The sequence below is a fragment of the Pseudorasbora parva genome, chromosome 17 (genome assembly GCF_024679245.1).
Source record: "Pseudorasbora parva isolate DD20220531a chromosome 17, ASM2467924v1, whole genome shotgun sequence".
NCBI classification, from domain to species: domain Eukaryota; kingdom Metazoa; phylum Chordata; class Actinopteri; order Cypriniformes; family Gobionidae; genus Pseudorasbora; species Pseudorasbora parva.
Window position 1 is genome coordinate 40,961,492 of NC_090188.1, and position 23,244 is coordinate 40,984,735.

The 23,244-nt window shown below is 39.5% G+C and overlaps 2 protein-coding genes across 8 annotated transcripts in view; one reads left to right on the forward strand and one right to left on the reverse strand.

The window, feature by feature from the left end:
- Nucleotides 1–3,084, forward strand: part of wu:fj16a03 (uncharacterized protein LOC335475 homolog) — a 5,942-nt gene extending 2,858 nt beyond the window's left edge. The window contains exons 2-3 of the mRNA XM_067421701.1: nucleotides 2,435–2,533; nucleotides 2,818–3,084. Coding sequence (XP_067277802.1) covers nucleotides 2,435–2,533; nucleotides 2,818–2,903 — 185 coding nt within the window. The 3' untranslated portion in view covers nucleotides 2,904–3,084. The remainder of the gene's footprint in view (nucleotides 1–2,434; nucleotides 2,534–2,817) is intronic.
- An 11,261-nt stretch (nucleotides 3,085–14,345) lies between these two features.
- LOC137045653 (echinoderm microtubule-associated protein-like 4) overlaps nucleotides 14,346–23,244 on the reverse strand; it is a 130,990-nt gene continuing 122,091 nt past the window's right edge. For all 7 annotated transcript variants that reach the window (XM_067422456.1, XM_067422454.1, XM_067422455.1 and 4 more), the window contains 4 exons: nucleotides 20,456–20,543; nucleotides 20,214–20,312; nucleotides 17,698–17,828; nucleotides 14,346–16,095 (listed from right to left, as the gene is read on the reverse strand). In XM_067422456.1, the coding sequence (XP_067278557.1) occupies nucleotides 15,601–16,095; nucleotides 17,698–17,828; nucleotides 20,214–20,312; nucleotides 20,456–20,543 (813 nt within the window). In that variant the 3' untranslated portion in view covers nucleotides 14,346–15,600. The remainder of the gene's footprint in view (nucleotides 16,096–17,697; nucleotides 17,829–20,213; nucleotides 20,313–20,455; nucleotides 20,544–23,244) is intronic.

A 23,244-nucleotide genomic window follows, 5' to 3' on the forward strand; every position in this document is an offset into this window, starting at 1 on the left:
GTGTGTGTGTGTATACATCACCATAGAAACAGTACTTTAAAACTTTTTAGCATTCCTTCCCCAGTGACCGGTGTCATGTTTCATATTACAAAATTATTACATTATTTTATAACAACAATTTTGACAAATCCTGTCATTGGAAATCTCTGAGACTTCCATATATTTGTGATACTGGGACAGAAATGTATTCATTTGTAACAGGAGAAAAATGTAACAGATTATGTTTTTTTTGGTATAACAGCAAAACAAACACCCAAACCTCACATTTAGTGAAAACTTTACCTTTGGATCAAACTTGGTTAGACAAACGGCTTTGATTTTAGAGCATTTTTAGAGTCCAAATTAAATATTTTAGAGAAAAATATATAACTAAATGTTTAATACAGTACATTTGCCTTAGAGTAAACTTATACTTCTATAACTTTTTTTCATTTTAGTAATAATCTGCTGAATGCTTCTTTAAACTGAGACCAACCTTAGATCTGTATCCCAGAGCATTCATAAATTACCCATATTTGAATTGGGATTTTCGCGTCTATGTTCAAAAGGCGGGGTCACCGTTTACAGGTTAACATGTCATTTATTCCTGTGATCAAAGCTGAGTTTTCAGCTGGCTTCAGTGTCACATGACGCTTCAGAAATCATTCAGATATGATAATTATCAATATTGGAAACGAGCTGCTTCATATGTATTTTTTTGATATTTTCAAAATTATTTAATTAATAAACAAGTTCAAAAGAACAAAATCTTTTTGTAGCAACGTACAAGTTACTTTCATTCAATGAATTGCATCATTGTTGAATAAAAGTATTAATTTCTCTACAAATAAAATATTGGTTAAACTTTATTTTAATGTGCCATTGTTATACTGTAATTATACCTTAAGCACTGAGAACAACATGTACTTACTGTAGGGTTAGGGTTCATTCTCATGTAAAATTCACTGTAATTATACAGTAAGGACATGTACATGTAACAAAGACACTGTACAATAAAGTGTTATCAAAATATCGCATTGACCCCAAGCCTTTGAATGATAGTATTCAGATATTCATGAGGTATGGGACAGTATTTATTTGGTATTTTAATGTAGTAAAAAAAAAAAAAAAAACGATAGGTTGGATTTATGTCAACTGGTTCCAAGTAACTGGGTTATGTTGAATTTAATTAACATTGTTTATTTCTGTAAACTTAAGTTTTTTACGTATGGTTATTTCAATGCCATTTAGTGGAATCAGGTTAACATCCTTCATTTTGTCCAAAACTATCAAGTTCAATAAATCTACAGTGAATATCAAACAAAAACCATAACAAGTAATCCAGTGTAATTACAAATTTATAAATGCTATGTAACAAGAAAACCTTTTACAAAATCTTTATTGTCTATCCAGAAGATGTTTTTTTTTACATCCATGGCGTGCCCAAAGTAGCTGCTTTTTATCATTAAAACAGCTTTAATCGTTATTAGCAGGTCCTCAGCCCGAGCACAAGCTCTACACTTCACCACAATGGTAACCTTTAAAAACACTAACATAACACACACTTTTAAATACCAACATTAAAAGTCTCTCCATTTTCTCATCTTGTTAAAAATGCATAAAATAGTAGCCTGACAAGCCAGACCCACATCAAGATGTTTGGTCTGGAAACTCACCATTGACAGCTCAATCTGAGGGGCGGATAAACGGTTGTCTGTCAAACTCCCTCTGCACGCGATAGGATAGCGCTACACCAACCAGAGCAACGAAGGTGAAGCAGAGCTCGCTGACAGATTAAACATTCGCCGTATCCGGTCGGCTAAACTCTGAACACATCTTCCCTTTTTAAGAATGACTTCAGTGCCGTTCTTTGTTCTTTTCTCAGAGAAAAGCTTAACTCCAAGTCTTCCAGAGTCGCGGTCAAAGCTGATTCGAAAGACCGCCGTTCGCCAGTTTCTGTGTTTACTAGAAGCACGCAAACGCAACTCGGCCGTCGTCATTATGCCCACTATGTCATTATGTCGTCGTCGCCCACCGACTCTATACACGATGTGATTGGCCCGACCAGAGTTTGGCGTTTACAGCTCAGAAGGGTATTGAGAGTTGCTAGACGACACTGGCGGCAGATTAGATTTGCTGCCGCTAGGGGGCGTCTAGATTTCTAGGCTAATAAAATAGCACTTTATTTAAATATTTACTCTCCGAATGATGGGAAGTGAAAGTCCTGTTTGTTTGGGTCACTTGATTGAATCACGTTATTTGAAAATGTCAAAGAGTCACGGTTTTATGCCAATATAACATGAAGCAGTTAGATTTGAACCAGAGACCTGATATAATGGTGTTAAATCAAGATGAGTTACTTTAAATTAAGTGAACAGCATCATGCAATAATTTTTTTGAGAGCTGTACGGTTTTGACAATAAGCTGAAGGTGTGCTTGTTTGTTTGCGGTGCAGCGGATCATCAAATCGACTGCTACGGGGAGGATTTCCTGATGGTGAGGAACATGGTCCTACACTGCAGGAGTAAAGTTCCTCAGGCCTGCTACAGCAGAGGTAAACGAGTGCGCAACTTCAGCACGCATTACACAATCAGTCGCAATCCAGACTTCAAAGATCAGTGGAGCCATTTCATCACAGTGACTAATGTTGGAAACATCACAGTTGTAGAGCACGACTAACAGCCTAGAGTGCAAACCATCTTAAAGCACAGCTGAAATAAACGCAACAACAACAAAAGGTTTTAGTGTGGCATCACTCGGCATCGATGTTTCAAACTGGGAAAAGGAAGGTAATGCTATGATACAAATTTAACCCGTTTCAAATCTTCTCTTTCACAGGCACTGGAGAGAAAGGCTGCGTGAGCTTGGACATGTGTCAAAGGAAAGGCTGGAAATGCTGCTATGAAAACCTGTGCAATGCCTGATCCTCACACCAGCAATACAAGGACGAGACTTCAACAGAGAATCAATTATGACAACCAGACGGCCATTTTATGCTCTTTAATGTAGACAGAACTCGTCCGTTTACATGCATGCTTATAATACAGTATGAAGAAATGATATTAGTCCTCCCGAAATCAACAAATAAAACAAGGTTTATTTGCACAGCAGATAACAGGCAGTTTTTCTGAGTCATAACCTCACTCTCAAACACAGACTGAAGCAATCACTAAAGAACACACACATCGCTCAGGGTCTGCAGTGGTGCTTGTTTACTGGTCCAAACTTCAAAGTTTACTGGAGCATCAAACTCTTGTTTAATGTGTGTTTTATTTTTTGTTGGCTCATACGGTTGAGGGGTCGAGGTTTGGCTGGAATGACCCCAATGCCTGCTGGACCATCTGGCAGCAAAAACATCTCCATTGATGGTCAATCAGAATCAGCTGTGTGTGTGTGTCTGTGTGTGTGTGTATATATATATATATATATATATATATATATATATATATATATATATATATATAATTTTTTTCCCCCACAAAGCAACGCAGCCACTCTACTGAAAGTCTCAAAGGGCACACTAGTACAATCCCATTATCCTCAATTTTTCATAATCGCATTAATGTTATATCATGAGATAGTTGTTATAATTATTGCAGATATAATATTCTTTCTGGGAAATAATTTAATTTGTAATTTTTATGTAACATAACCAAACTTGTAATGCTTATTTTTGATAATTCAGTGAAGTTAACCAATGATATCAGGTGCGGCCTGGAGTTTGAGTTTACCAAGGCTGTGTCTGAATAGTCAAGTCAGCTTTATACAATACATACACTGTAAAAAAAATATTTAAAACATAAGTTATCTGGTTGCCTTCAAATTTTGAGTTTATTGAAATTAAAAAATTGAGTGAATACAATTACATTTTTGAGAATCGACAACCTTCATTAAAATAAAAGATTTTGTATTATTAAAAGCATATTGGGTAATTGTGTGTATTTTATTTGTGATGATGCAGCCAAATAGTGCTATTTTCATGATTAATCAATTTTTTTTATGTGGTTCAGATACAATAATATTTTGAGTTTCTATTTATTAAACCAATGTCCTTCATTGTATCAACTAAAATTTTTAATTTCAATAAACTCAACATTTTAAGGCAACCAGGTTACTTACTTTTTTAAGTTAAACCCACATTTTTTTTTAAGTGTATAGTTTTAAAGCAGCTTTATAAAGCATTTCAGCAGTTATTCAGCTGAAGTCAGTGTTGATTCGGTTCCATTGTGAAGATCATCAATTATTATATTAGCTAATTTTATCGGTAAAAATGATGTCATAGACCAGCTCAGTTCAGTCAGATCAATAATACTGCTGAATATTAAGTTTCCCCGACTAAGCAAGCCAGAGTCAGTGGCAGGGAACCCAAACTCCATCAGCTGAGAGAACGGAGAACAAAAAACAAGAAGCCTCGCGACGCGTGTCATTATTATTCAGGCTGCGTCACACGTCAGAATTCAGATCGGGATTGGCAGCATTCAAATATTCATCCAGTCTTTTGTGGACTTAATGGACACGCACACACGACATGAAGTGCCATTTGGGACACAGCCTTTATCAGCCGAACCATAATAACAATCAAAGGAGTTACATTTATCATGTGCCAGCTATAGTTGTTCATTTTTAATTCAAATAGATAAGATGAATTGATTCCAGCGCCACCACTCAATAATGTTGAAATTAGTTTGAACAACTAATTTTTGTTTTGTTCTTGTTGAGTAATCAAAACTCAATGTAGGTTGTTGGTTGAACATAATTTTATTAGAAGTTGTCAGAACTCAAAAAGATTGATTTAAAAAAAAAAAATCTGAAAATTATTTACGCCACAAACACAATAATAAAAGGAACTTCTACTATATATCTCACAATTCTGACAGGGTTTTTTTCTTCTCAGAATTGGTCATTTATATCGCAGTTCAGATTTTATAACTCACAACTTCATGTTTGCCTCAAAATGTTTGAAAAAATATCTGTGAAACATGGCAGAACAAGCTTCCATAGTTTATAGAGTGCACTGACCCTATACTCACTTAGGCACAGGTGTGACCATTTTGGATTTCGCTCTGGCCCGGTTTGTCCCACTCTTCAAAGCACGCACACAGAATGTAGATGATTTGATGAAATTTATTTTCCTGAACAGAGCAGTGGAAAAAAGAGAAAGTAGTGAGTTCAGTGACAATACAGCTCCATCCACAGCAGTTCTCTCTAGCTCTGCTATTCTCAATATAATAATAATAATAATAATAGATTTTATTTATAATGCACTTTTCATTCCGAAGAATCTCAAAGTGCAACAAAGGGGGGGGGGGGGGGATAACACAAAAAATGAATAAAAAGTAAAAATATAGAATACTACAAACAATCAACCAACACAGAAAACAGAACAGAAACAGAGCTGATGGTGAACAGAAACAGAGCTGATGGTGAACAGAAACAGAGCTGATGGTGAACAGAAACAGAGCTGATGGTGAAACAGAAACAGAGCTGATGGTGAACAGAAACAGAGCTGATGGTGAAACAGAAACAGAGCTGATGGTGAACAGAAACAGAGCTGATGGTGAAACAGAAACAGAGCTGATGGTGAACAGAAACAGAGCTGATGGTGAACAGAAACAGAGCTGATGGTGAACAGAAACAGAGCTGATGGTGAAACAGAAACAGAGCTGATGGTGAACAGAAACAGAGCTGATGGTGAAACAGAAACAGAGCTGATGGTGAAACAGAAACAGAGCTGATGGTGAACAGAAACAGAGCTGATGGTGAACAGAAACAGAGCTGATGGTGAACAGAAACAGAGCTGATGGTGAACAGAAACAGAGCTGATGGTGAAACAGAAACAGAGCTGATGGTGAACAGAAACAGAGCTGATGGTGAAACAGAAACAGAGCTGATGGTGGACAGAAACAGAGCTGATGGTGGACAGAAACAGAGCTGATGGTGAACAGAAACAGAGCTGCTGGTGAACAGAAACAGAGCTGATGGTGAAACAGAAACAGAGCTGATGGTGAACAGAAACAGAGCTGATGGTGAAACAGAAACAGAGCTGATGGTGAACAGAAACAGAGCTGATGGTGGACAGAAACAGAGCTGATGGTGAAACAGAAACAGAGCTGATGGTGAACAGAAACAGAGCTGATGGTGAACAGAAACAGAGCTGATGGTGAACAGAAACAGAGCTGATGGTGAACAGAAACAGAGCTGATGGTGAACAGAAACAGAGCTGATGGTGGACAGAAACAGAGCTGATGGTGAACAGAAACAGAGCTGATGGTGAAACAGAAACAGAGCTGATGGTGAACAGAAACAGAGCTGATGGTGAAACAGAAACAGAGCTGATGGTGAACAGAAACAGAGCTGATGGTGGACAGAAACAGAGCTGATGGTGAAACAGAAACAGAGCTGATGGTGAACAGAAACAGAGCTGATGGTGAACAGAAACAGAGCTGATGGTGAAACAGAAACAGAGCTGATGGTGAACAGAAACAGAGCTGATGGTGGACAGAAACAGAGCTGATGGTGAACAGAAACAGAGCTGATGGTGAAACAGAAACAGAGCTGATGGTGGACAGAAACAGAGCTGATGGTGAACAGAAACAGAGCTGATGGTGGAAGTCTCTGTTAGCTCCGCAGCACACTGTGGTCCACTCCATGTTTTAAATTTCTCCCAGCGGCAGTGTGTCCTGATGATATTGCCGAGGCAGGACAGCTGAAGACCAGATGATGGGTCTTCGTGACGATTCAAACGATGGGGATCGCCGCAGCACCATGCAGGAGGCAGAACATTTTTCCGGGGACTTCTGTGGACACACCGGGGTCGGCGCAGAAGTCCAAGCCGCTCCACGGCCGCAATGCAGGACGGAACAGCGGCGCAGCCGAGAAGCGGAACATCCCAACATCATGCCGGACGCCGATTACGATGGCCCAGATGACGCTAGCCCGGTGCAAACTTCAGCCACCATGCAGCTTAAGCCCAAGGGAGACCACCAGTGAGCAGTCGCGGCGAGAAACATCAAATGTCCTCCAAACCAGAACCAACCGCAGCAATTCAAACGTAAACATTAGAAGCGGTGGAAAACAGCGAAACGAGGAACAACGTCCTCTCAGTGGCTGCCAGCAATCAGCAACAGTCCCAATTGTAGCTCTGACTGTTAGACAAGTCACAAACATAAGGAAATAAAATAAAATCTAAATCTAATAGTACATTAACATGATTTGTGGGTGGAGAAGCGGCGAACAGACGACGCCAGCGTCCTCTCCCCCACGTTCAATATAACATCTTATTACACGGCTCTGTGAAATACTTGATTCTGATTGGTCAATCGTGCATTCCAGTGGCATGTTATTCCCAGATAACAACCACTCATCCGGGCACTACGAGTTATCTTGACCAGTACTACTTCTATGCTTAACGCTGGCGCCATCTTGTGTCTTAAACAGCCGTGGGTTAGAATGGAAGACTTCAAGGCGGGTTTCCTTTATAATGTTTTTAATATGGATATTTTTCTTACACAAACGCATCGTTTCGAATCAGAAGGCTCTATTAACCCATCGAAGCTGCATGGAGCACATTATTTGACGGACAGCTGCATTTTTTATGGACTTCAAACACAACTACAACTACTGCTGGGATTAACGTTAGCCTGGACTTTTTAAATATAACTCCGATTGTATTTGTCTGACAGAAGAATGTCATAAACACCTATAATGACTTGAGGGTGAGTAAATCATAGGCTTGTTTTCATTTTTGGGTGAACTAACCCTTTCAGCATTCATTTTCAACATTTAGCAGCAATAGATAAAGGCTTAAAGCAGGTTGGAACTGTTTTTCTTCGCAGAGGCTTTGCGTAAGAGCTACTGAAATATTTAATCTCAAGACAATATATTGTGTGTAATAATTATTTATTTGAGACTAGTAGCCGTGTAATAAGCGGGATAATGTACACCCAGACGGTTGTTATCGCAGAATAAACCCCTTCAGAGTGACGCTCCGCTTTGCCTCGGGGTCCTGATCACTCTGGAGGGGTTTATTCTGCGATAACAACCGGCTGGGTGGACATTATCCCTTACATATATGAGACTGATTATACATAATCCACTTTGAATTACTCTTAAATGTAAAATGAAATTAATTGAAATAACATTTTCAGTAAAACAAGGACGTTACGTTTGTTACAAAACCTGGTTTGCAATACTCATTTACTGAACAATATAGAGTCATTTCTTAAACACTATGAAAAAGCAATTACCTGCATACAGAGCAGTGGAAAAAAGAGAAGACAGTGAGTTCAGTGGCGATACAGCTCCATCTATTCAAAATATATTTCATCTCCTTAGAACGCACATGGAAAGATCGAGTTCATTAAAACAGAAATAAAACTATCAAATACACAAAAATATAAACAGAAAACACACTCTAGATGTCAATTAGTGTTCAATGTGTGCAATCCTATGGAAGCCCGTTTCCGCCACAGTTGAGTAAAATAATGAAATAATTAATAATAAGAAAGTCAAAATAATGAGAAACTTTCTCAAAATATTGACTTAACTCGTAATAATGAGAAACTTTCTCGAAATATTGACTTAGCATCTCAAAATAATGAGAAACTTTCTCGAAATATTGACTTAACATCTCGTAATAATGACTTAGTTTCTCATTATTACGAGATGTTAAGTCAATATTTCGAGAAAGTTTCTCATTATTACGAGAAAGTTTCTCATTATTTTGAGATGTTAAGTCAATATTTCGAGAAAGTTTCTCATTATTACGAGATGTTAAGTCAATATTTCGAGAAAGTTTCTCATTATTTTGAGATGTTAAGTCAATATTTCGAGAAAGTTTCTCATTATTACGAGATGTTAAGTCAATATTTCGAGAAAGTTTCTCATTATTTTGAGATGCTAAGTCAATATTTCGAGAAAACACCTCGTAATAATGAGAAACTTTCTCGAAATATTGACTTAACTCGTAATAATGAGAAACTTTCTCTGAATAATGACTTTTTTTTCTCGTAATTATGACTTAATCCACGTATGGGCAATTTGCACATTGTATAGGTCTAGCCTACACATCAAGCGAGGCGGGCAGCATTAGGCTACATGTGCTGTCTTATTAGGCTAATTTCTTTTTGGTCTATTACTGTTGGTTGGATGAAAGCATGGTAAACCATGGTTTTTTTCTGTCCCTGCCGTGTGTGTGTGTGTGTGTGTGTGTGTGTGTACCTTATGCACAATAACATGGTGCACTCAGATTTAGTGTTTTTTCCGCTCGCGCTGATTTTGTTCTTTAGGCATATATATTACACATAGCCTACTGTTAAATGTTTTAAAACCTTAAGATATAACGTAAGCATGTTGTGTACATTGCCTAATCATAAGCTTGTTCAGAAACGGTGAAGACATATAGTGATAAAAAACAAAGGTCTCTCTCATTTTCTCAAAATACTTAATTTATATTAACAAATATTCAATTTTTATGAGCCCAAATATTCAAATACAATATTTTGGGAAAATGCCCATCCCTAGTTCAAACTGTTTGAATCCACCTTTGGCCGAGCTCGCTCTTCTCTCTTTTCCCATCACATATGACATCGGAAAGACATTACTCTCAATACAAATTAAGAAAATGTTCTGAATTCAGATCAAGATTGGTATCATTCAAATATTCATTCAGTTCCTTGGTGAAGACCGATTCATTCTGGTATGGAGCTGAAGCTGGCCATATGGCCTGTGTAGATATTATCAACTGGCCAGAGTTGAGACCATAATAGACGTGAAGGACTATAATGAGCTCGCTCAAGCACTGGGGAGCTAAACAATTTAGTGCTTAAGTAATTAGCAAGGTTTTAAAATGTATGCAATATTTAATAGGGAGCCAGTGCAGTTTTGACAGAACTGAGCTAATATTGTCATACTCCTGGAACTCGAGCTGCTGCGTTTTGGACCAGCTGGAGTTTGTTTATTAAGCGAGCAGGGCAACCACCCAGTAGCGCATTACAATGATCTAGCCTTGAGCTCATGAACGCATGTACTAACTGTTCAGCATTTGTCACTGAGCACATATGTCGTAGTTTAGATACATTTTTAAGATGGTAGAATGCATTTTTACAGATGCTAAACGTAGCTTTCGAATGAAAGATTGGTATCAAAGAGCACACCCAGGTTCCTGACTGAAGACGAGGGCTTGACAGAGCAGTCATCAAGTGTGAGACGGTATTCTAGGTTACTACTTGTGGAGGTTTTGTGATATAGTATGTCTACATCCAGATACATTCATGCTACACATATTCATACTAGTTGGAGAAGTATGCAAACCACAGCCCTGGTTTGAGAGATAAAGAAAACACCTTCTATGAAAACAACAGTGGTGTTTGGCTTTATACTGACATCTACTGGAGTGGATGAAGAATCACACAAAAGCGTTTCAGGTTCTGTTACAGAGGCCAATAGGCTACACACAGGTGCATTAATCGCCCATGAAAAATGTACTACAACCAAGTGTTGAATTATAAAGAGTGTTAAAGAGTTAAGTGAGTAATATGCAGCTGGTCATGAGTGTACACCATTTTAAACATTTGTCAAAAGTGTTTTTTTAATATTTTTATTTAGGTGTAAAACATTGGTGAAAAGGTCTTTAAATGGATAAATGACTGAAGGCGTCACCAGAAGAAAAACAAGAAAAACAGTTTTTAAAATGATTCTTTATTTTCTAAATTCTTCAGTATTTTCTGCCCATTGGCAGGAATGCATAAGAGACAGATTGGCTCAAACTTTGTCACAAGAAAAAAAAAAAGTTTTGTCTTTTTATATTTTGTTAACATCATTGAATCATTTGCATAATCAGGATCATCATTGTTGTTTTCATAACGGTCATTCGGTTTATCAAAAAAAGTTTAGCTTTTTCTCCGCACCTTTATTCGATGAGTATATAATCAAAAACCCTGCAAACAGCAAAGCATTTGGAAGTCCAGACATTTCCTCCAAGTGTAGATACAATCACCAGATGGGACGTTTGCATTTCCCCTCTCTCCCTGTGTATGTTTTGGAAATTAGCTCTTGGATATTAGCGGATATAAAAACACAATCAACAGTCTCCTCAATGGCGAATGCCAATACATTGATATCAATGGTTTCTGTGTAGCTTAACTGTTTTTGAATACTCTCTCAAAATACCCCACACCTTTACCATTACAACTTCCAACACACCATTCTTTTCAACATCAAATAACAAGGCAAATCATCTGCAACATAAAAAAACACAAAACCTTTCTTTATGCAGCTCTCCATTCCGCGAACTGCTCAAACGAGTATGTTCCTGGAAAAGCCTACAGAAAAGCCGAGCGACACCGGACACAGCGCATCTGATTTCATGCCACAGGGCGAACAATCCCTCACTTTGCTTGTGGACATCTTGCACTTCAGAGCACCGCCCTCCACACAAAATAGTTATATACATACAGGTACACCAATATATACACAATAAAGCCAGCCCTGAATGCAACAACAAAGGTCTGTGAATGAGTGACATACTCGCTTGCAACTTGTGTAAAGATTCTGAGAGTTGCGCTTTTGATATCAATTCAGACAGCACTCCCATGTCGGCCAGGATCCGGTCGCGTTCCAGGGGGGTAAAATATGTTTTTTTGGCCAGGTTCCCTACTAAAATTCGCATTCCCCAGACTAAATATCACATAACTGGGGTCGCTTCAACCCGCGGAGATGAAAAACAGCCCGTAAGACCTTCGTTCATCTTCAGAACACAAATGAAGATATTTTTGTTGAAAGCTGATGTCTGAGATAGGCTTCAAAAAGGCCTCCATTGGGATTCAGTACATTTCCACTGACCCACTCACTCACAAGACCCATAAAAGGCACTAAAGACGTCGTTACAAAGTCCATCTCACTACAGCGGCTGTACAATAATTTTACAATGCAACGAAAATAGTTATTGTGCACACAAAAATCAAAATAACGATATAATCCACCAAATTATTGATGTGAACTAGACGCATGCGCGAGAATATGACGCAGCTCCTCCGTTTGAATTCGAATCATTGCGAATACATGACCCGGAAGAGGAGGAGCGCCGCTATCGCGTGAGTTCACGTCCGAGACCTACACGGAAGACAATATCTTGGCAGATAAAGTCATTATTTTGATTTTTTTTGCACACAAAAACTGTTCTCGCCGCTTGGTACAATTATTGTACAGCCACTGTAGTGAGATGGACTTTGTAACGAAGTCTTTAGAGCCTTTTATGGGTCTTGTGAGTGGGTCAGTGGAAATGTACTGAATCCCAATGGAGGCCTTTTTGAAGCCTTTCTCAGCCATCAGCTTTCAACAAAATATCTTCATTTGTGTTCTGAAGATGAACGAAGGTCTTACAGGTGTCCAACGACATGAGGGTGAGTAATTAATGATATAATTTTCATTTTTGGGTGAACTAACCCTTTAAGCGACACTGAAAGTGGTCTGAATGCCATTACACTAGATGAGCCATTTGTCAATGACTTATAATCAGCTGGTGATTTCAGAGGATGAATGAAGTCAGTACTTTCTCCTCAAGTTCACAACGGTAGGACAACAGAATCACATAAATGATCATGATCCACTAACGTTTGACATCCACAGTGTCACAATGTCCAGTCTTTTTGAACTCCATTCAAATGTCTTTTTGTGAAATGTCTTGCTTGAAAAGTGTGCATCTACCATGTCTCTGTAAAGTAAATATGCCACTTGTATTTACTTGAAATTTCCCTATCTAATGCTTTATGGCCTGGTTTCACAGACAGAGCTTAGATTAAGCCAAGATTAGTTCAATTAGGACACATCTAAGTAGCTCTTATAAATGTGCCTTAATAAACCACATTACTTGTGTGCATCTTGAGACTTAACGATGGCACGGACATATTTTAAGATAAGCTTTCAGTTAAAAAAGCTCAAACATGCATTTTAGTCTGGGACTAGCCTTGTCTGTGAAATGCAAACATTTTAAGTGTGGCTTAACAACATGGAAGTCCATGGAGAATCTAACTAAGGCAATCTCAGTGAAAACCTTCACACTTGCTTAAAAATAAAAAACAGGAGTAGTCCATAAAGCGTACATAAAAAAGGTATAAAAAGTTAACTGCAGACCAGCTGATGGACGTTTAACTCAACACCCGTCTACACTTTGCATAAACACACCACAATCCATCTACACATTGCTAAAGCCACCTAATCGACTATAACATCCATGTCATGCTCTTAAAAATCACCTGGATCAATCAGACACATATGAGTATGAGGCAGTTGAGGCTTGACATCCTTCAATACTGAGTATCTGAATGCCGATGTGTATTATATTACACACATCACTGAAGATTGTCATTCTTTCACAATAAAAAAAGGAAACCCAAATGACTGGTAAATGTGTAATTTTATCGCATCCTGAAATCTGAGAGTGTAAACCATGCCTTTGTACACAGAGACATCACATACAAAGCATTTCAACCCTGCAAAAGTTTCCTCCTAAAGCTGGATTGAGAGCTGTTTTCATGTCATTATATTGATTTAGGTTCGGGTTCACCAAGCAGCACGGGTCTTAGCAGCTCGCTCTTTTTCTCGGAAATGAATCGCTTCATCTTGTGATATTGAAGCGAGTCAAATTCATAGCATGTTTAATCTTCATTGAGCTTCTTTTTTCCCCTCATATTTCCGTGTAATGTTAAGGGAGACACAGCAAGGCTTGGGAGAGTGTTCTCTTATAAAATTAAAAATAAAGTACTGTGTCAGTATCAAGGAATCCCTAAAGGGCATTTGCTTTTGGTATCTCACAAAAGTATTGTTTTCCCCTGAGAAATTGTAGCTTGGACTCTCGTACATTTCATTTGTCCATTGACAAGCGTTTACTTCCTCGAAGGCAGGAACTCTGTTGAAGTCTAAAACTATTGGATCTGCCATAACCAATCGCTAACGTTTGGTCTTCAAAATGATATTTTAGTGCTTTCGCCTCTGAACGCTTCTCGTTTCTCTGTGGAACACAATACTTTTGATATTGAATGCAAATATTTGGCAAGAGAACGCAGTTTCTTACCATACTCAAATACCATGATATATGTCCTGTTAGTGACACAAAATGGCCCAATTTACCTGAATTAGCTGAACTAATGATACCATAATAATATAAAAAAAGATTTCATCATGGTACTTTCAGGTGCTATTTTTTACAAAACTGGGGGTGGGTGAAAAAACATTTCTTTGACTTTCTCTTTTAGACTCTCAAAAAAAGAGCGATCCTGAGAAAACGTGAGGGAGAGAGGGAGAGGGTGACCGTCCTTCAGCGGAATGAAAGAAGCGGCGACTCGCGCGCACATACACACTCACGCACGCACATTTAAGACTCGTTTAATCTTTCGTTTCTCTCATACGATAAAAAACAAGAACATCTCAGTCCAATGAACAAAATGACAAGAAAAACTGTCCCAAAATGAAACCTAAAAACAATTCAGTCTCAGTGAGAGTCATTTGGATGAGCGATTAAAACGGATGGTGTGAATACACAGAGGAGAGCTCCAGTCTGAGGCAGATGTGAGGGTGGTACGGCGGGTGAGACTAAAACTGGGGGCGGGGATTCATAAAACAGGCAGGATATTGCCATGCAGACCCCATTTTGAGGCAGGTCAGGTTTGTGTGTGAGTTATGTTTGCTTTGAATGAAGTGTACAGCTGTTTATGGCTATTCTTCTGTCGTGCCAGGCTGAAATTCAAGGTGTCCGTGAACAATGGCGACCAGCGGAAGCAGCCGTTGAGGTCCAATGAGCCAGGGGCACCTGCCTGGCATCACCACATATACATATCCTGAAGTTTTTGGCTCAGGGACAGATGCTATGCAAGCATGCAAATCAGCTTCACATGCAGTCCTCCACCAATGTTCACAGAGAGCGAGAGGATACAAATGAGCATAGTGTGACTTTTAAGCTTTACTCACTAAAATGGCTAGTTCATCTGAAAATGAACATCATACACTCAACTTCATGTCGTTCCACGCCTATATGACTTCCCTTTTGCAGAACACAAAAGAAAATGTTTTGTAGAATGAAAGTCAAAGGGGTCCATTGTTGTTTTGGACCACACTGACTTTCATTTTATGGACAAAAACATCAACAACTGTTTTGGAACAAAATGAGGATGAGTGAACCATCCCTTTAAGTGAGAAAAAGGTTCATCCTCGATCAGTAGGCGCATTGATGTATGCTAAAGTATGTGTCCATTTTTATGCTGTTCTGTGTATATAAACGTGTTCTGTTTGGATCTAAAACTGCTAAATCGTTTAATCACAGTTACTGATGTATGCATGTGTGTATTAGTGTTCGTGTGGTAGTGTGTGTGTGTGTGTGTGTGTGTGTCAGTGTAAACCTGTAGGTGTGTTTTTAACTAATCTCTCACCATCCAAGTCGAACCAATGCCTCCACGACCACATCTACAGAACAAGCCGTCAACGTAACAACAAACACGAAATGAAATGAAAATCTCGAGTGGATAAAAACTGAGAGAACCCTGCGTTTGTAATCCGACAGGAAGGCTGCAGTGACAATCTGTTGCCTTTGGCCGGGTTATTGGGCAGGCGAGAAGGGGTCGGACTGCCTTATAATGGGGGGTTAAAGGGCACGCCCTCGTCACTGGGCGTGGCCGTATCATCGCTAGGCTCTAGGCTGTCCTTGGGGCTCAGGGTGCTGTCAGATAGGGGCGTGGCTTCATCTGAAGGGGGCGGGGTTTCGGCGGAGCCATCCTGCTGTCCATTAGTAGTGGCGGTGTGCAGGGGTTCGGGGGGCGTAGGAGGAGGAGTGTTGGCGTCGGGCTGGGTGCTGATGGGTAGCGAGATTGGCACCGGCAGGGGTTCGGTAGGAGTGTGGGGGACGCTGGGTGCCGACACTAGGGTGCGAGGGCTGGAGTTGTGGATTAGGGAGTCGCCCAGGCCCAAGCTGGAGTCGCTGTGCACCAACGAAGAGGTCTTTTCCACCAGACGCCACTGCATGATGCTCATGTCCTTTCCGCCCGTTGAAATCAGGTGACTGTCGCTGTGCATGAAGCTCACGTTTGTCACGTGACTGCTGTGGGCGCTGTACTTGTGGCTTGGGGCCTGCAATTAAATGACAAAGTCAATCACTTTTCAGATCAATCAACTGCTTTAAAGGGGTCATGAGTTGAGAACACTGCAAAAATGCTTTTCCTACTTTTTCTTAAGTATTTTTGTCTTGTTTTTAGTCTAAAAATAAAAAAATTCTTAAAGCAAGAAGTATTTACTAGACAAGCAAAAGTTATTGTCTTGTTTTGGGAAAAAAATAACTAAAAATTAAGACAGTTTTATCTTAAAATAAGCAAAATAATCTTAATTCAAACGGAAACGAGATTATTTTTCTTACCTAATTGGCAGATTATTTTGCTTATTTTAAGATAAAACTCTTAATTTTTAGTTATTTCCCCCCCCAAAATAAGATAATTACTTTGCTTACCTAGTAAATGTTTCTTAATGTAATTTTTAGATATTTTGACTAGAAACAAGACTAAGTAAGAAACACATTTTTTGAGGTGAAATCAATTTTCCCTTAAGCTTTTGATATATAAAAGGTCATGGCAATATAAGAATATACTGTAAGTTTCAGAGCTGAAAACTTCTTTGTAATTCAAAGAAAAGCTTTTCTAGACACCAGGCCGAGAGGCTCTCTAATCAAAGGCGCATCAGAAGTGTGAACCGTGAATGTGTCAATGTGAACCTGCTTCTGTAGCCCCGCCACCGACTCCTGGACACAAACTGATCACGTTACCGAGCAGTAAGCACGCCGAAGATAGTTTGTAAACAAGTCTCGGATCAACACTGGATTTGCAGACATATTGAGATTAAAACACAATACTGTGCCTTCTATATTGGATCCGACAGGAATGGTGCAGCACACTTATGTGTAAAGTTTTCTCTTTATGTGTGAGTAAAACATGTTTTTATAAGTGATAGTAGCTATTGCATTGTTACAGATCGAATTGATTATGTGTACGTGTCTAACAGAACATACCAGCACGCTGTCACAGGCTGGAGAATCCTTTATTTGTTGGTTCATTGTGATTCGGGTTCAGACTCACAGGGCTCGCAAAGCCCAACGTCCCGGGGCTGTGTGTTTTCCAGACGGGCTACCAAAAATTAAGACTTTCGGCAGGCCGGTGAATCTTGTGTGAAATATTCATTTCTTGATCTCCATTGTGTTTGAAGAGTGTGCGCACGTGTGTGTGGGTGTGTGTCTGTGTGGTTCGTGCTTACAGCCAACGATCGGGCGGGCCAAGTAATAAAAATATTTATCAATCACAGGTGGATGAGAGATAAATCATTGTGTTTGTTTGAAAAAAACGTTTTGAGACTGAGCCCCGTCAGAGAATAATTACAGCTGCTTTTTAAACAATCCCTCGCTGACAGCGGAGCTGAAGCTCATTAAATATGCAAATCTTATCCAATCCTAGCCGTGGGGGTTTACTTCCAAGTCTCCAGTGACACGCCCATCAAAACCCAGCGTTCAGGAGAGAGCCTCAAAACCAGTGTAGAAAATAGCCTATTACTTATTAGTTATGATGTTTTTGAATGTAAAAACCACACAAACGTCATTAGTTGACCTCAGACAACAGTATAACTAAATAAAAAAAGCCAGTTCATGACACCTTTAACCTATGGTGGTAAAGATGGTGTGACGTGACAGACCTTTGGTCTTGAGCAGGGGTACTGGAAGAGGTGAACTTTACAGAAATCATCAGCCAGAGCGATCACCTTCCTGTTGTGAGATCGCACCAGCGCATTGATATCTGTCCCATCTGAGCCCTCCGGCCAAACACCTGTAACACACGCGCGCGCACACACACGCACACGCACACACACATCAGTGCACAACATCACAACACTGGGGGGTAATGTAGCTTTTCAAACAAGCGATACTTTCAAGAATAAAAAAAAGTTATTGATGTGTGAAAATTCTTACACAGTTACCCCTTTAAACAATTACATTGATAAATATGGTTTAACAAAGGGAAGGTATTTTTGACCATATCAATATAATATATCAAAAATTATTTAATATCAAATATCAAATCAAGCACACAGACATCTCACCACACTCAAAAATATGATCATAAATGGATTAGGAGCCTAAAACAAAATCACCAGCAGGAGGCAGAAGAACACCAGGTACAGGACACACACACATCGACAGACACATGGACACACACATACACACACATTGAACACACACACAGACAGACACATTGGGCACACACACACACACACACACACACACACACACACACACACACACATGGACATAAGGCACACAAACACACACACACGGACACACACACACACACGGACAGACACATGGACACACAGGCACACACATACACAGACAAACACAGATATACACATGGACACACGGGCACACACACACGCACATACGGACAGACACATGGACACAGGCGCACACACACACAGACAGACACATACAGATAGTTACATGGACACACGGCACACACATGGCAAACACACACCCACATACACACGGGAGCGCACACACACACGGACACAAAGACACACACATGGCAAACACACACACACACACGCGTGGACAAACAGACACACACGTGGAAACACAGACACACACACACACACGTGGACACACATACACACATTTGGACACACACACGCGTGGACACACAGACCCACATGTGGACACACACCGACACACAAACACACACACACACACACACACACACACACACACACACACACACACACACACACACACACACACACACACACACACACATCACGCGTGGACACACAGACACACACATGGACACACAGACACACACGTGGACACACAGACACACACACACACACACACATTTGGACACACACACGTGTGGACACACAGACCCACATGTGGACACACACACACACGTGGACACACCGACACACATGGAGACACTTTTCTATAGCCTCACATTCCCTGTCCTGCTCTAATCTATTGGCTCAGTGCCGGGGAATTTGTACAGTTCTACCAAATATTTTTCCAGTCTAATAAAGTGCTAAAATATGTGGAGCTGTGGTGAACACTGGGCTGGCTTTCCTCAAAAGCAGACGTGTAAATGTGCTGCCGTCTCCAGCATTACAGACACACACACACACACCGGACGGCACACTCTGCTGACAGATAAAGTGAGTTTTGTGGGCTGAACTACTTTTGGGTTTTGTAAATCACCCTGCTTAGACATGAAGTCACTCAGTGGAAAAATTAAAACGACAGACTTATATAATTGCGTGTGTAAAGAGATGCAAAGACAGAAGGACAGCGAGATGAAGTAAGCTGCAAACAGAGAACAGATGACTGACAATCAGACTGATAAATAGTGGAGGAGCATAATTTGTCACCAGAAAATGAGCTTAATATGATGAAACCTCCCTCTGGGGACATCTCCATTCGCACAGATTATATATTCTGGATATTAACGGACATAAGTTTGGAAAAGTTTAGATTTTTTATGTCGTTGAATGGAGTCTTTTATGCTCACAAGGCTGAAGTTTTTAAAAGTGTCAAATTTGATTAATTGCAATTAATCTTATCTAACGCACACACACACACACACACACATGCATACATAAATCTAATTATCTCTTCATCACGGCTCCTGTTAGTGGGTGGGATATATTAGGCAGCACGTGAAAATGTTGTCCTCAAAGTTGATTAGAAGTTGGAAAAATGGGCAAGTGTAAGGATTTGAGCGAGAGAGAGAGAGAGAGAGAGAGAGAGCGAGAGAGCGAGAGAGAGAGAGAGAGAGAGAGAGAGAGAGAGAGAGAGAGAGAGAGAGCGAGAGAGAGAGAGAGAGAGAGAGAGAGAGAGAGAGAGAGAGAGAGAGCGAGAGAGCGAGAGAGCGAGAGAGAGAGAGAGAGAGAGAGAGAGAGAGAGAGAGAGAGAGAGAGAGAGCATTCTCTCTCTCTCTCTCTCTCTCACACACTCCCCCAAGCCTGAACCACTGACAGGAAATGAGTGTGAAATAGAGCATACGGTTCAAATACCAGCTACATGTTTAAAAACAACAACGATGAGACAGGAATATACGCAGAACACACACACAAAACTCATATACATAATCAATGCAGGCGTCAAACCAATTTTCAGCCATAAGTTCCAACAAAGACCCACAATGCATCACTCCACAGATACTGACCAAAGACGTGGAATCCCAGCACACAGGTATACGTGGCCCAGTCGATGTCCTTGCACTCAGAGCGGTTACGAATCAACTTACAGCCGTTTGGAATGTCCCCTGGGGAAGACGGAAAACAACAGGTCAGGAAAATGCAAACACAAACCACCACACGCTGAGACCCAACCAAAGAGACAGAGCATTTGATATGATCAGACAAGGAACTGAGCCAGATAACTTTTCTTTAGCGGTCAGCCACTTACAGTAAAGGATTTCATAATCTCCTGAGTTGGACATGATGAACTTGTTGTCGGGGGACCAGTCAAGATGTGTAATGTAGCTGGAATGTCCCTGAGGACAGAGATTAAAAGATTTGACAATGGAAAAGGAGGAAGAAAACCGTTATCACAGCATTGGCATTAAGGATCACAGAGCTGCTTGAGTTCTGTAGGAGGACAAAGACATGGACAGGGATCATTTCCCCCAACATCAAAACTCTGAGTATTTCTTCAAGGGAACACAAAAGGAGACATTTTGTAGAATAGCTAAGCTTCTCTTTTCAATGCAATGAAATCGAGTGTTTTTATACAGCTCTAGGGAAAAATTAAGAGACCGCTTAACATTGAGAAATTTTTTCCAGAGCTGTATACGGTTTACTTCAAAAAGGCAACAACACACCATAAATGTACATTCTGCATTCTAAGACTTCCTCAATAAACCCGTCTCCGGCGCATTAAAGCCGATCTTTCAAATATTCATACTCTTGTGTAATCGACGGGCCATCCTTAGTAAACTCGTCTCCGATTATATAACGATTATAATCGATATATAATATAATAATATAATATAATACATATAAGTATACCGATTTCTGACCTATAAGGTTGCAAGAATAATAATCATACACGGTGTGTTAATAGGCCAGAGGAGAACTGGCACCCCGACTGAGTCTGGTTTCTCCAGAGGTTTATTTTTCATGAAGGCTTGGGCCGGCTCTGGATAGAGCGAAAATTTTGGCAGATCAGTATTATAGTTTATAGAATTAAATAAGACCTCATTAAATTATTTTATTTGTATATTTAGTTGAATAACTTTGATCATAATTTTAGTGTCCCCAACTGAGCGAGCCAAGCCAAAAGCGACCAAAGGAAACAAATCTCCATCAGCGCATGATGGAGAAAAATAAACCTTGGGAGAAACCAGACTCAGTCGGGGTGCCAGTTCTCCTCTGGACTATTAACACAAGGTGTATGATTATTATTCTGGCAACCTTACAGGTCAGAAATCATATTAGATTAGATTAGAGTATGAATACATGAAAGATTGGAGTTATTGCGCCTGAGACTGGTTTTATGAGCATGACGTGCCGGTGAGGCAAATTCAGAGGAGACACCATTTGACACGGCTCAGCAGACACTCCAGGATACGTTGGTCATCATGAGAATAATCTGTGAAGAATCATGTGACAGTGAAGACCGGTGTAATGATCCTGAAAATTCAGCTTTGATCACAGGAACACTACAATTTACTTGATATATATATCTATATATATATATATATATATATATATATATCTCTATATCTATATCTATATATCTATATCTATATATCTATATCTATATCTATATCTATATCTCTATATCTATATCTATATCTATATCTATATATATATATATATATATATATATATATATATATATATATATATATATATATATATATATATATGCTATTTTAAATTGCAATAATATTTCACAATATAACTGTGTTCACTGTAGTTTTGATCAAATAAATGTAGCCTTTGGTGAGCATAAGAAACTTATTTTAAAACAAGAAATTTTGGTGGATTTCTTTCAAACACTAAGCAGAGCTTTTATTTTGGCGGAAATTCACGCAGAAAGTAAAATATAATTTTACCCCCACCAAAAAAAAAAGATAATTTTGAGCGACTCAAACTTACAAGAAGCATTTACTGTGAACAGAAACTGGAAGCTATGCTGTACTCCGTCCAAAACATGCAGCATGTCAAATAAGATATTTGCACTAAACCAAAGCGCATTCTCAAATCCATCCATTCATAAAAAGGTTACCGGGCAACTGACGAGTAGCACGTTTTGGCGCAATTTTTTTCTCGCACTGTGGACTTTGAACCCTGACGAACAAGCTAGTCCAGTCGATGGCATCGCGAGCTCGTGCAGCGCTGTCAGAATCGATCCGTGCATATATTAGAAAATGTAACATTTTGCAGTTTATTTAGTAAATGGTTTAAGGCCATTTTCAAACATGAAGGAACACACAGCGGCAGCAAGAAATCATTTTAAGTGCTCTTGGGGGCCCCCTGGTGGCCAAGGGGGCCCTAAGCAGCCGCTTAGTTCACTTATGCCTTGTGCCGGCCCTGGCTCTATGATAAATTGAAATAAGCTGATAACATCACTGTTTTCTCCAGAACGAATGTACAGCCAAATCAAAATTTGTTGCAATATTGTCCTGTTTAAAACTGTGAAGCTGCTTTGAAACAATCAGCACTGTAAAAGCGTGATATAAATAAAGCTGATTGATTGATTGACTTCAATAGCTACACAATATCTTTGTACAAGGAAAAGAGCCAAACTTTGTCGCTGTCAGACGAAAAACCTCTCATCTTCATTTTTTATAATTTTGTCATTTTTAATTTTTTTTCCATAAATCATACTGGCCATTCTTTACATCAGCCTGTGGATTTTGCAAATGAGAAGTATTGAAAAGATCTTGTGACTAAACCTCGTAACGCCATTGGATCCTCAAACTGTCAGTCAAACCTCATTACTCCGCCCACATCTCTGCTTGTTTGCAGTGCAAGCGTAAATAATGAACTGTTTCTTTGAATAACTACAGCGTTTTTATTAATCTAGAAACACTATAAAGCTTTAATAACGAGATTTTGGCTCCCATATAGCTACAATAAGCTTTATTACCTATATGTTGATGAATTGTAATGTAATGCCATTCTAATGATGGACCAAATACAAAATTCACTGGGTGAAAATCACAACTGTATTTGAGCATCGCTTTG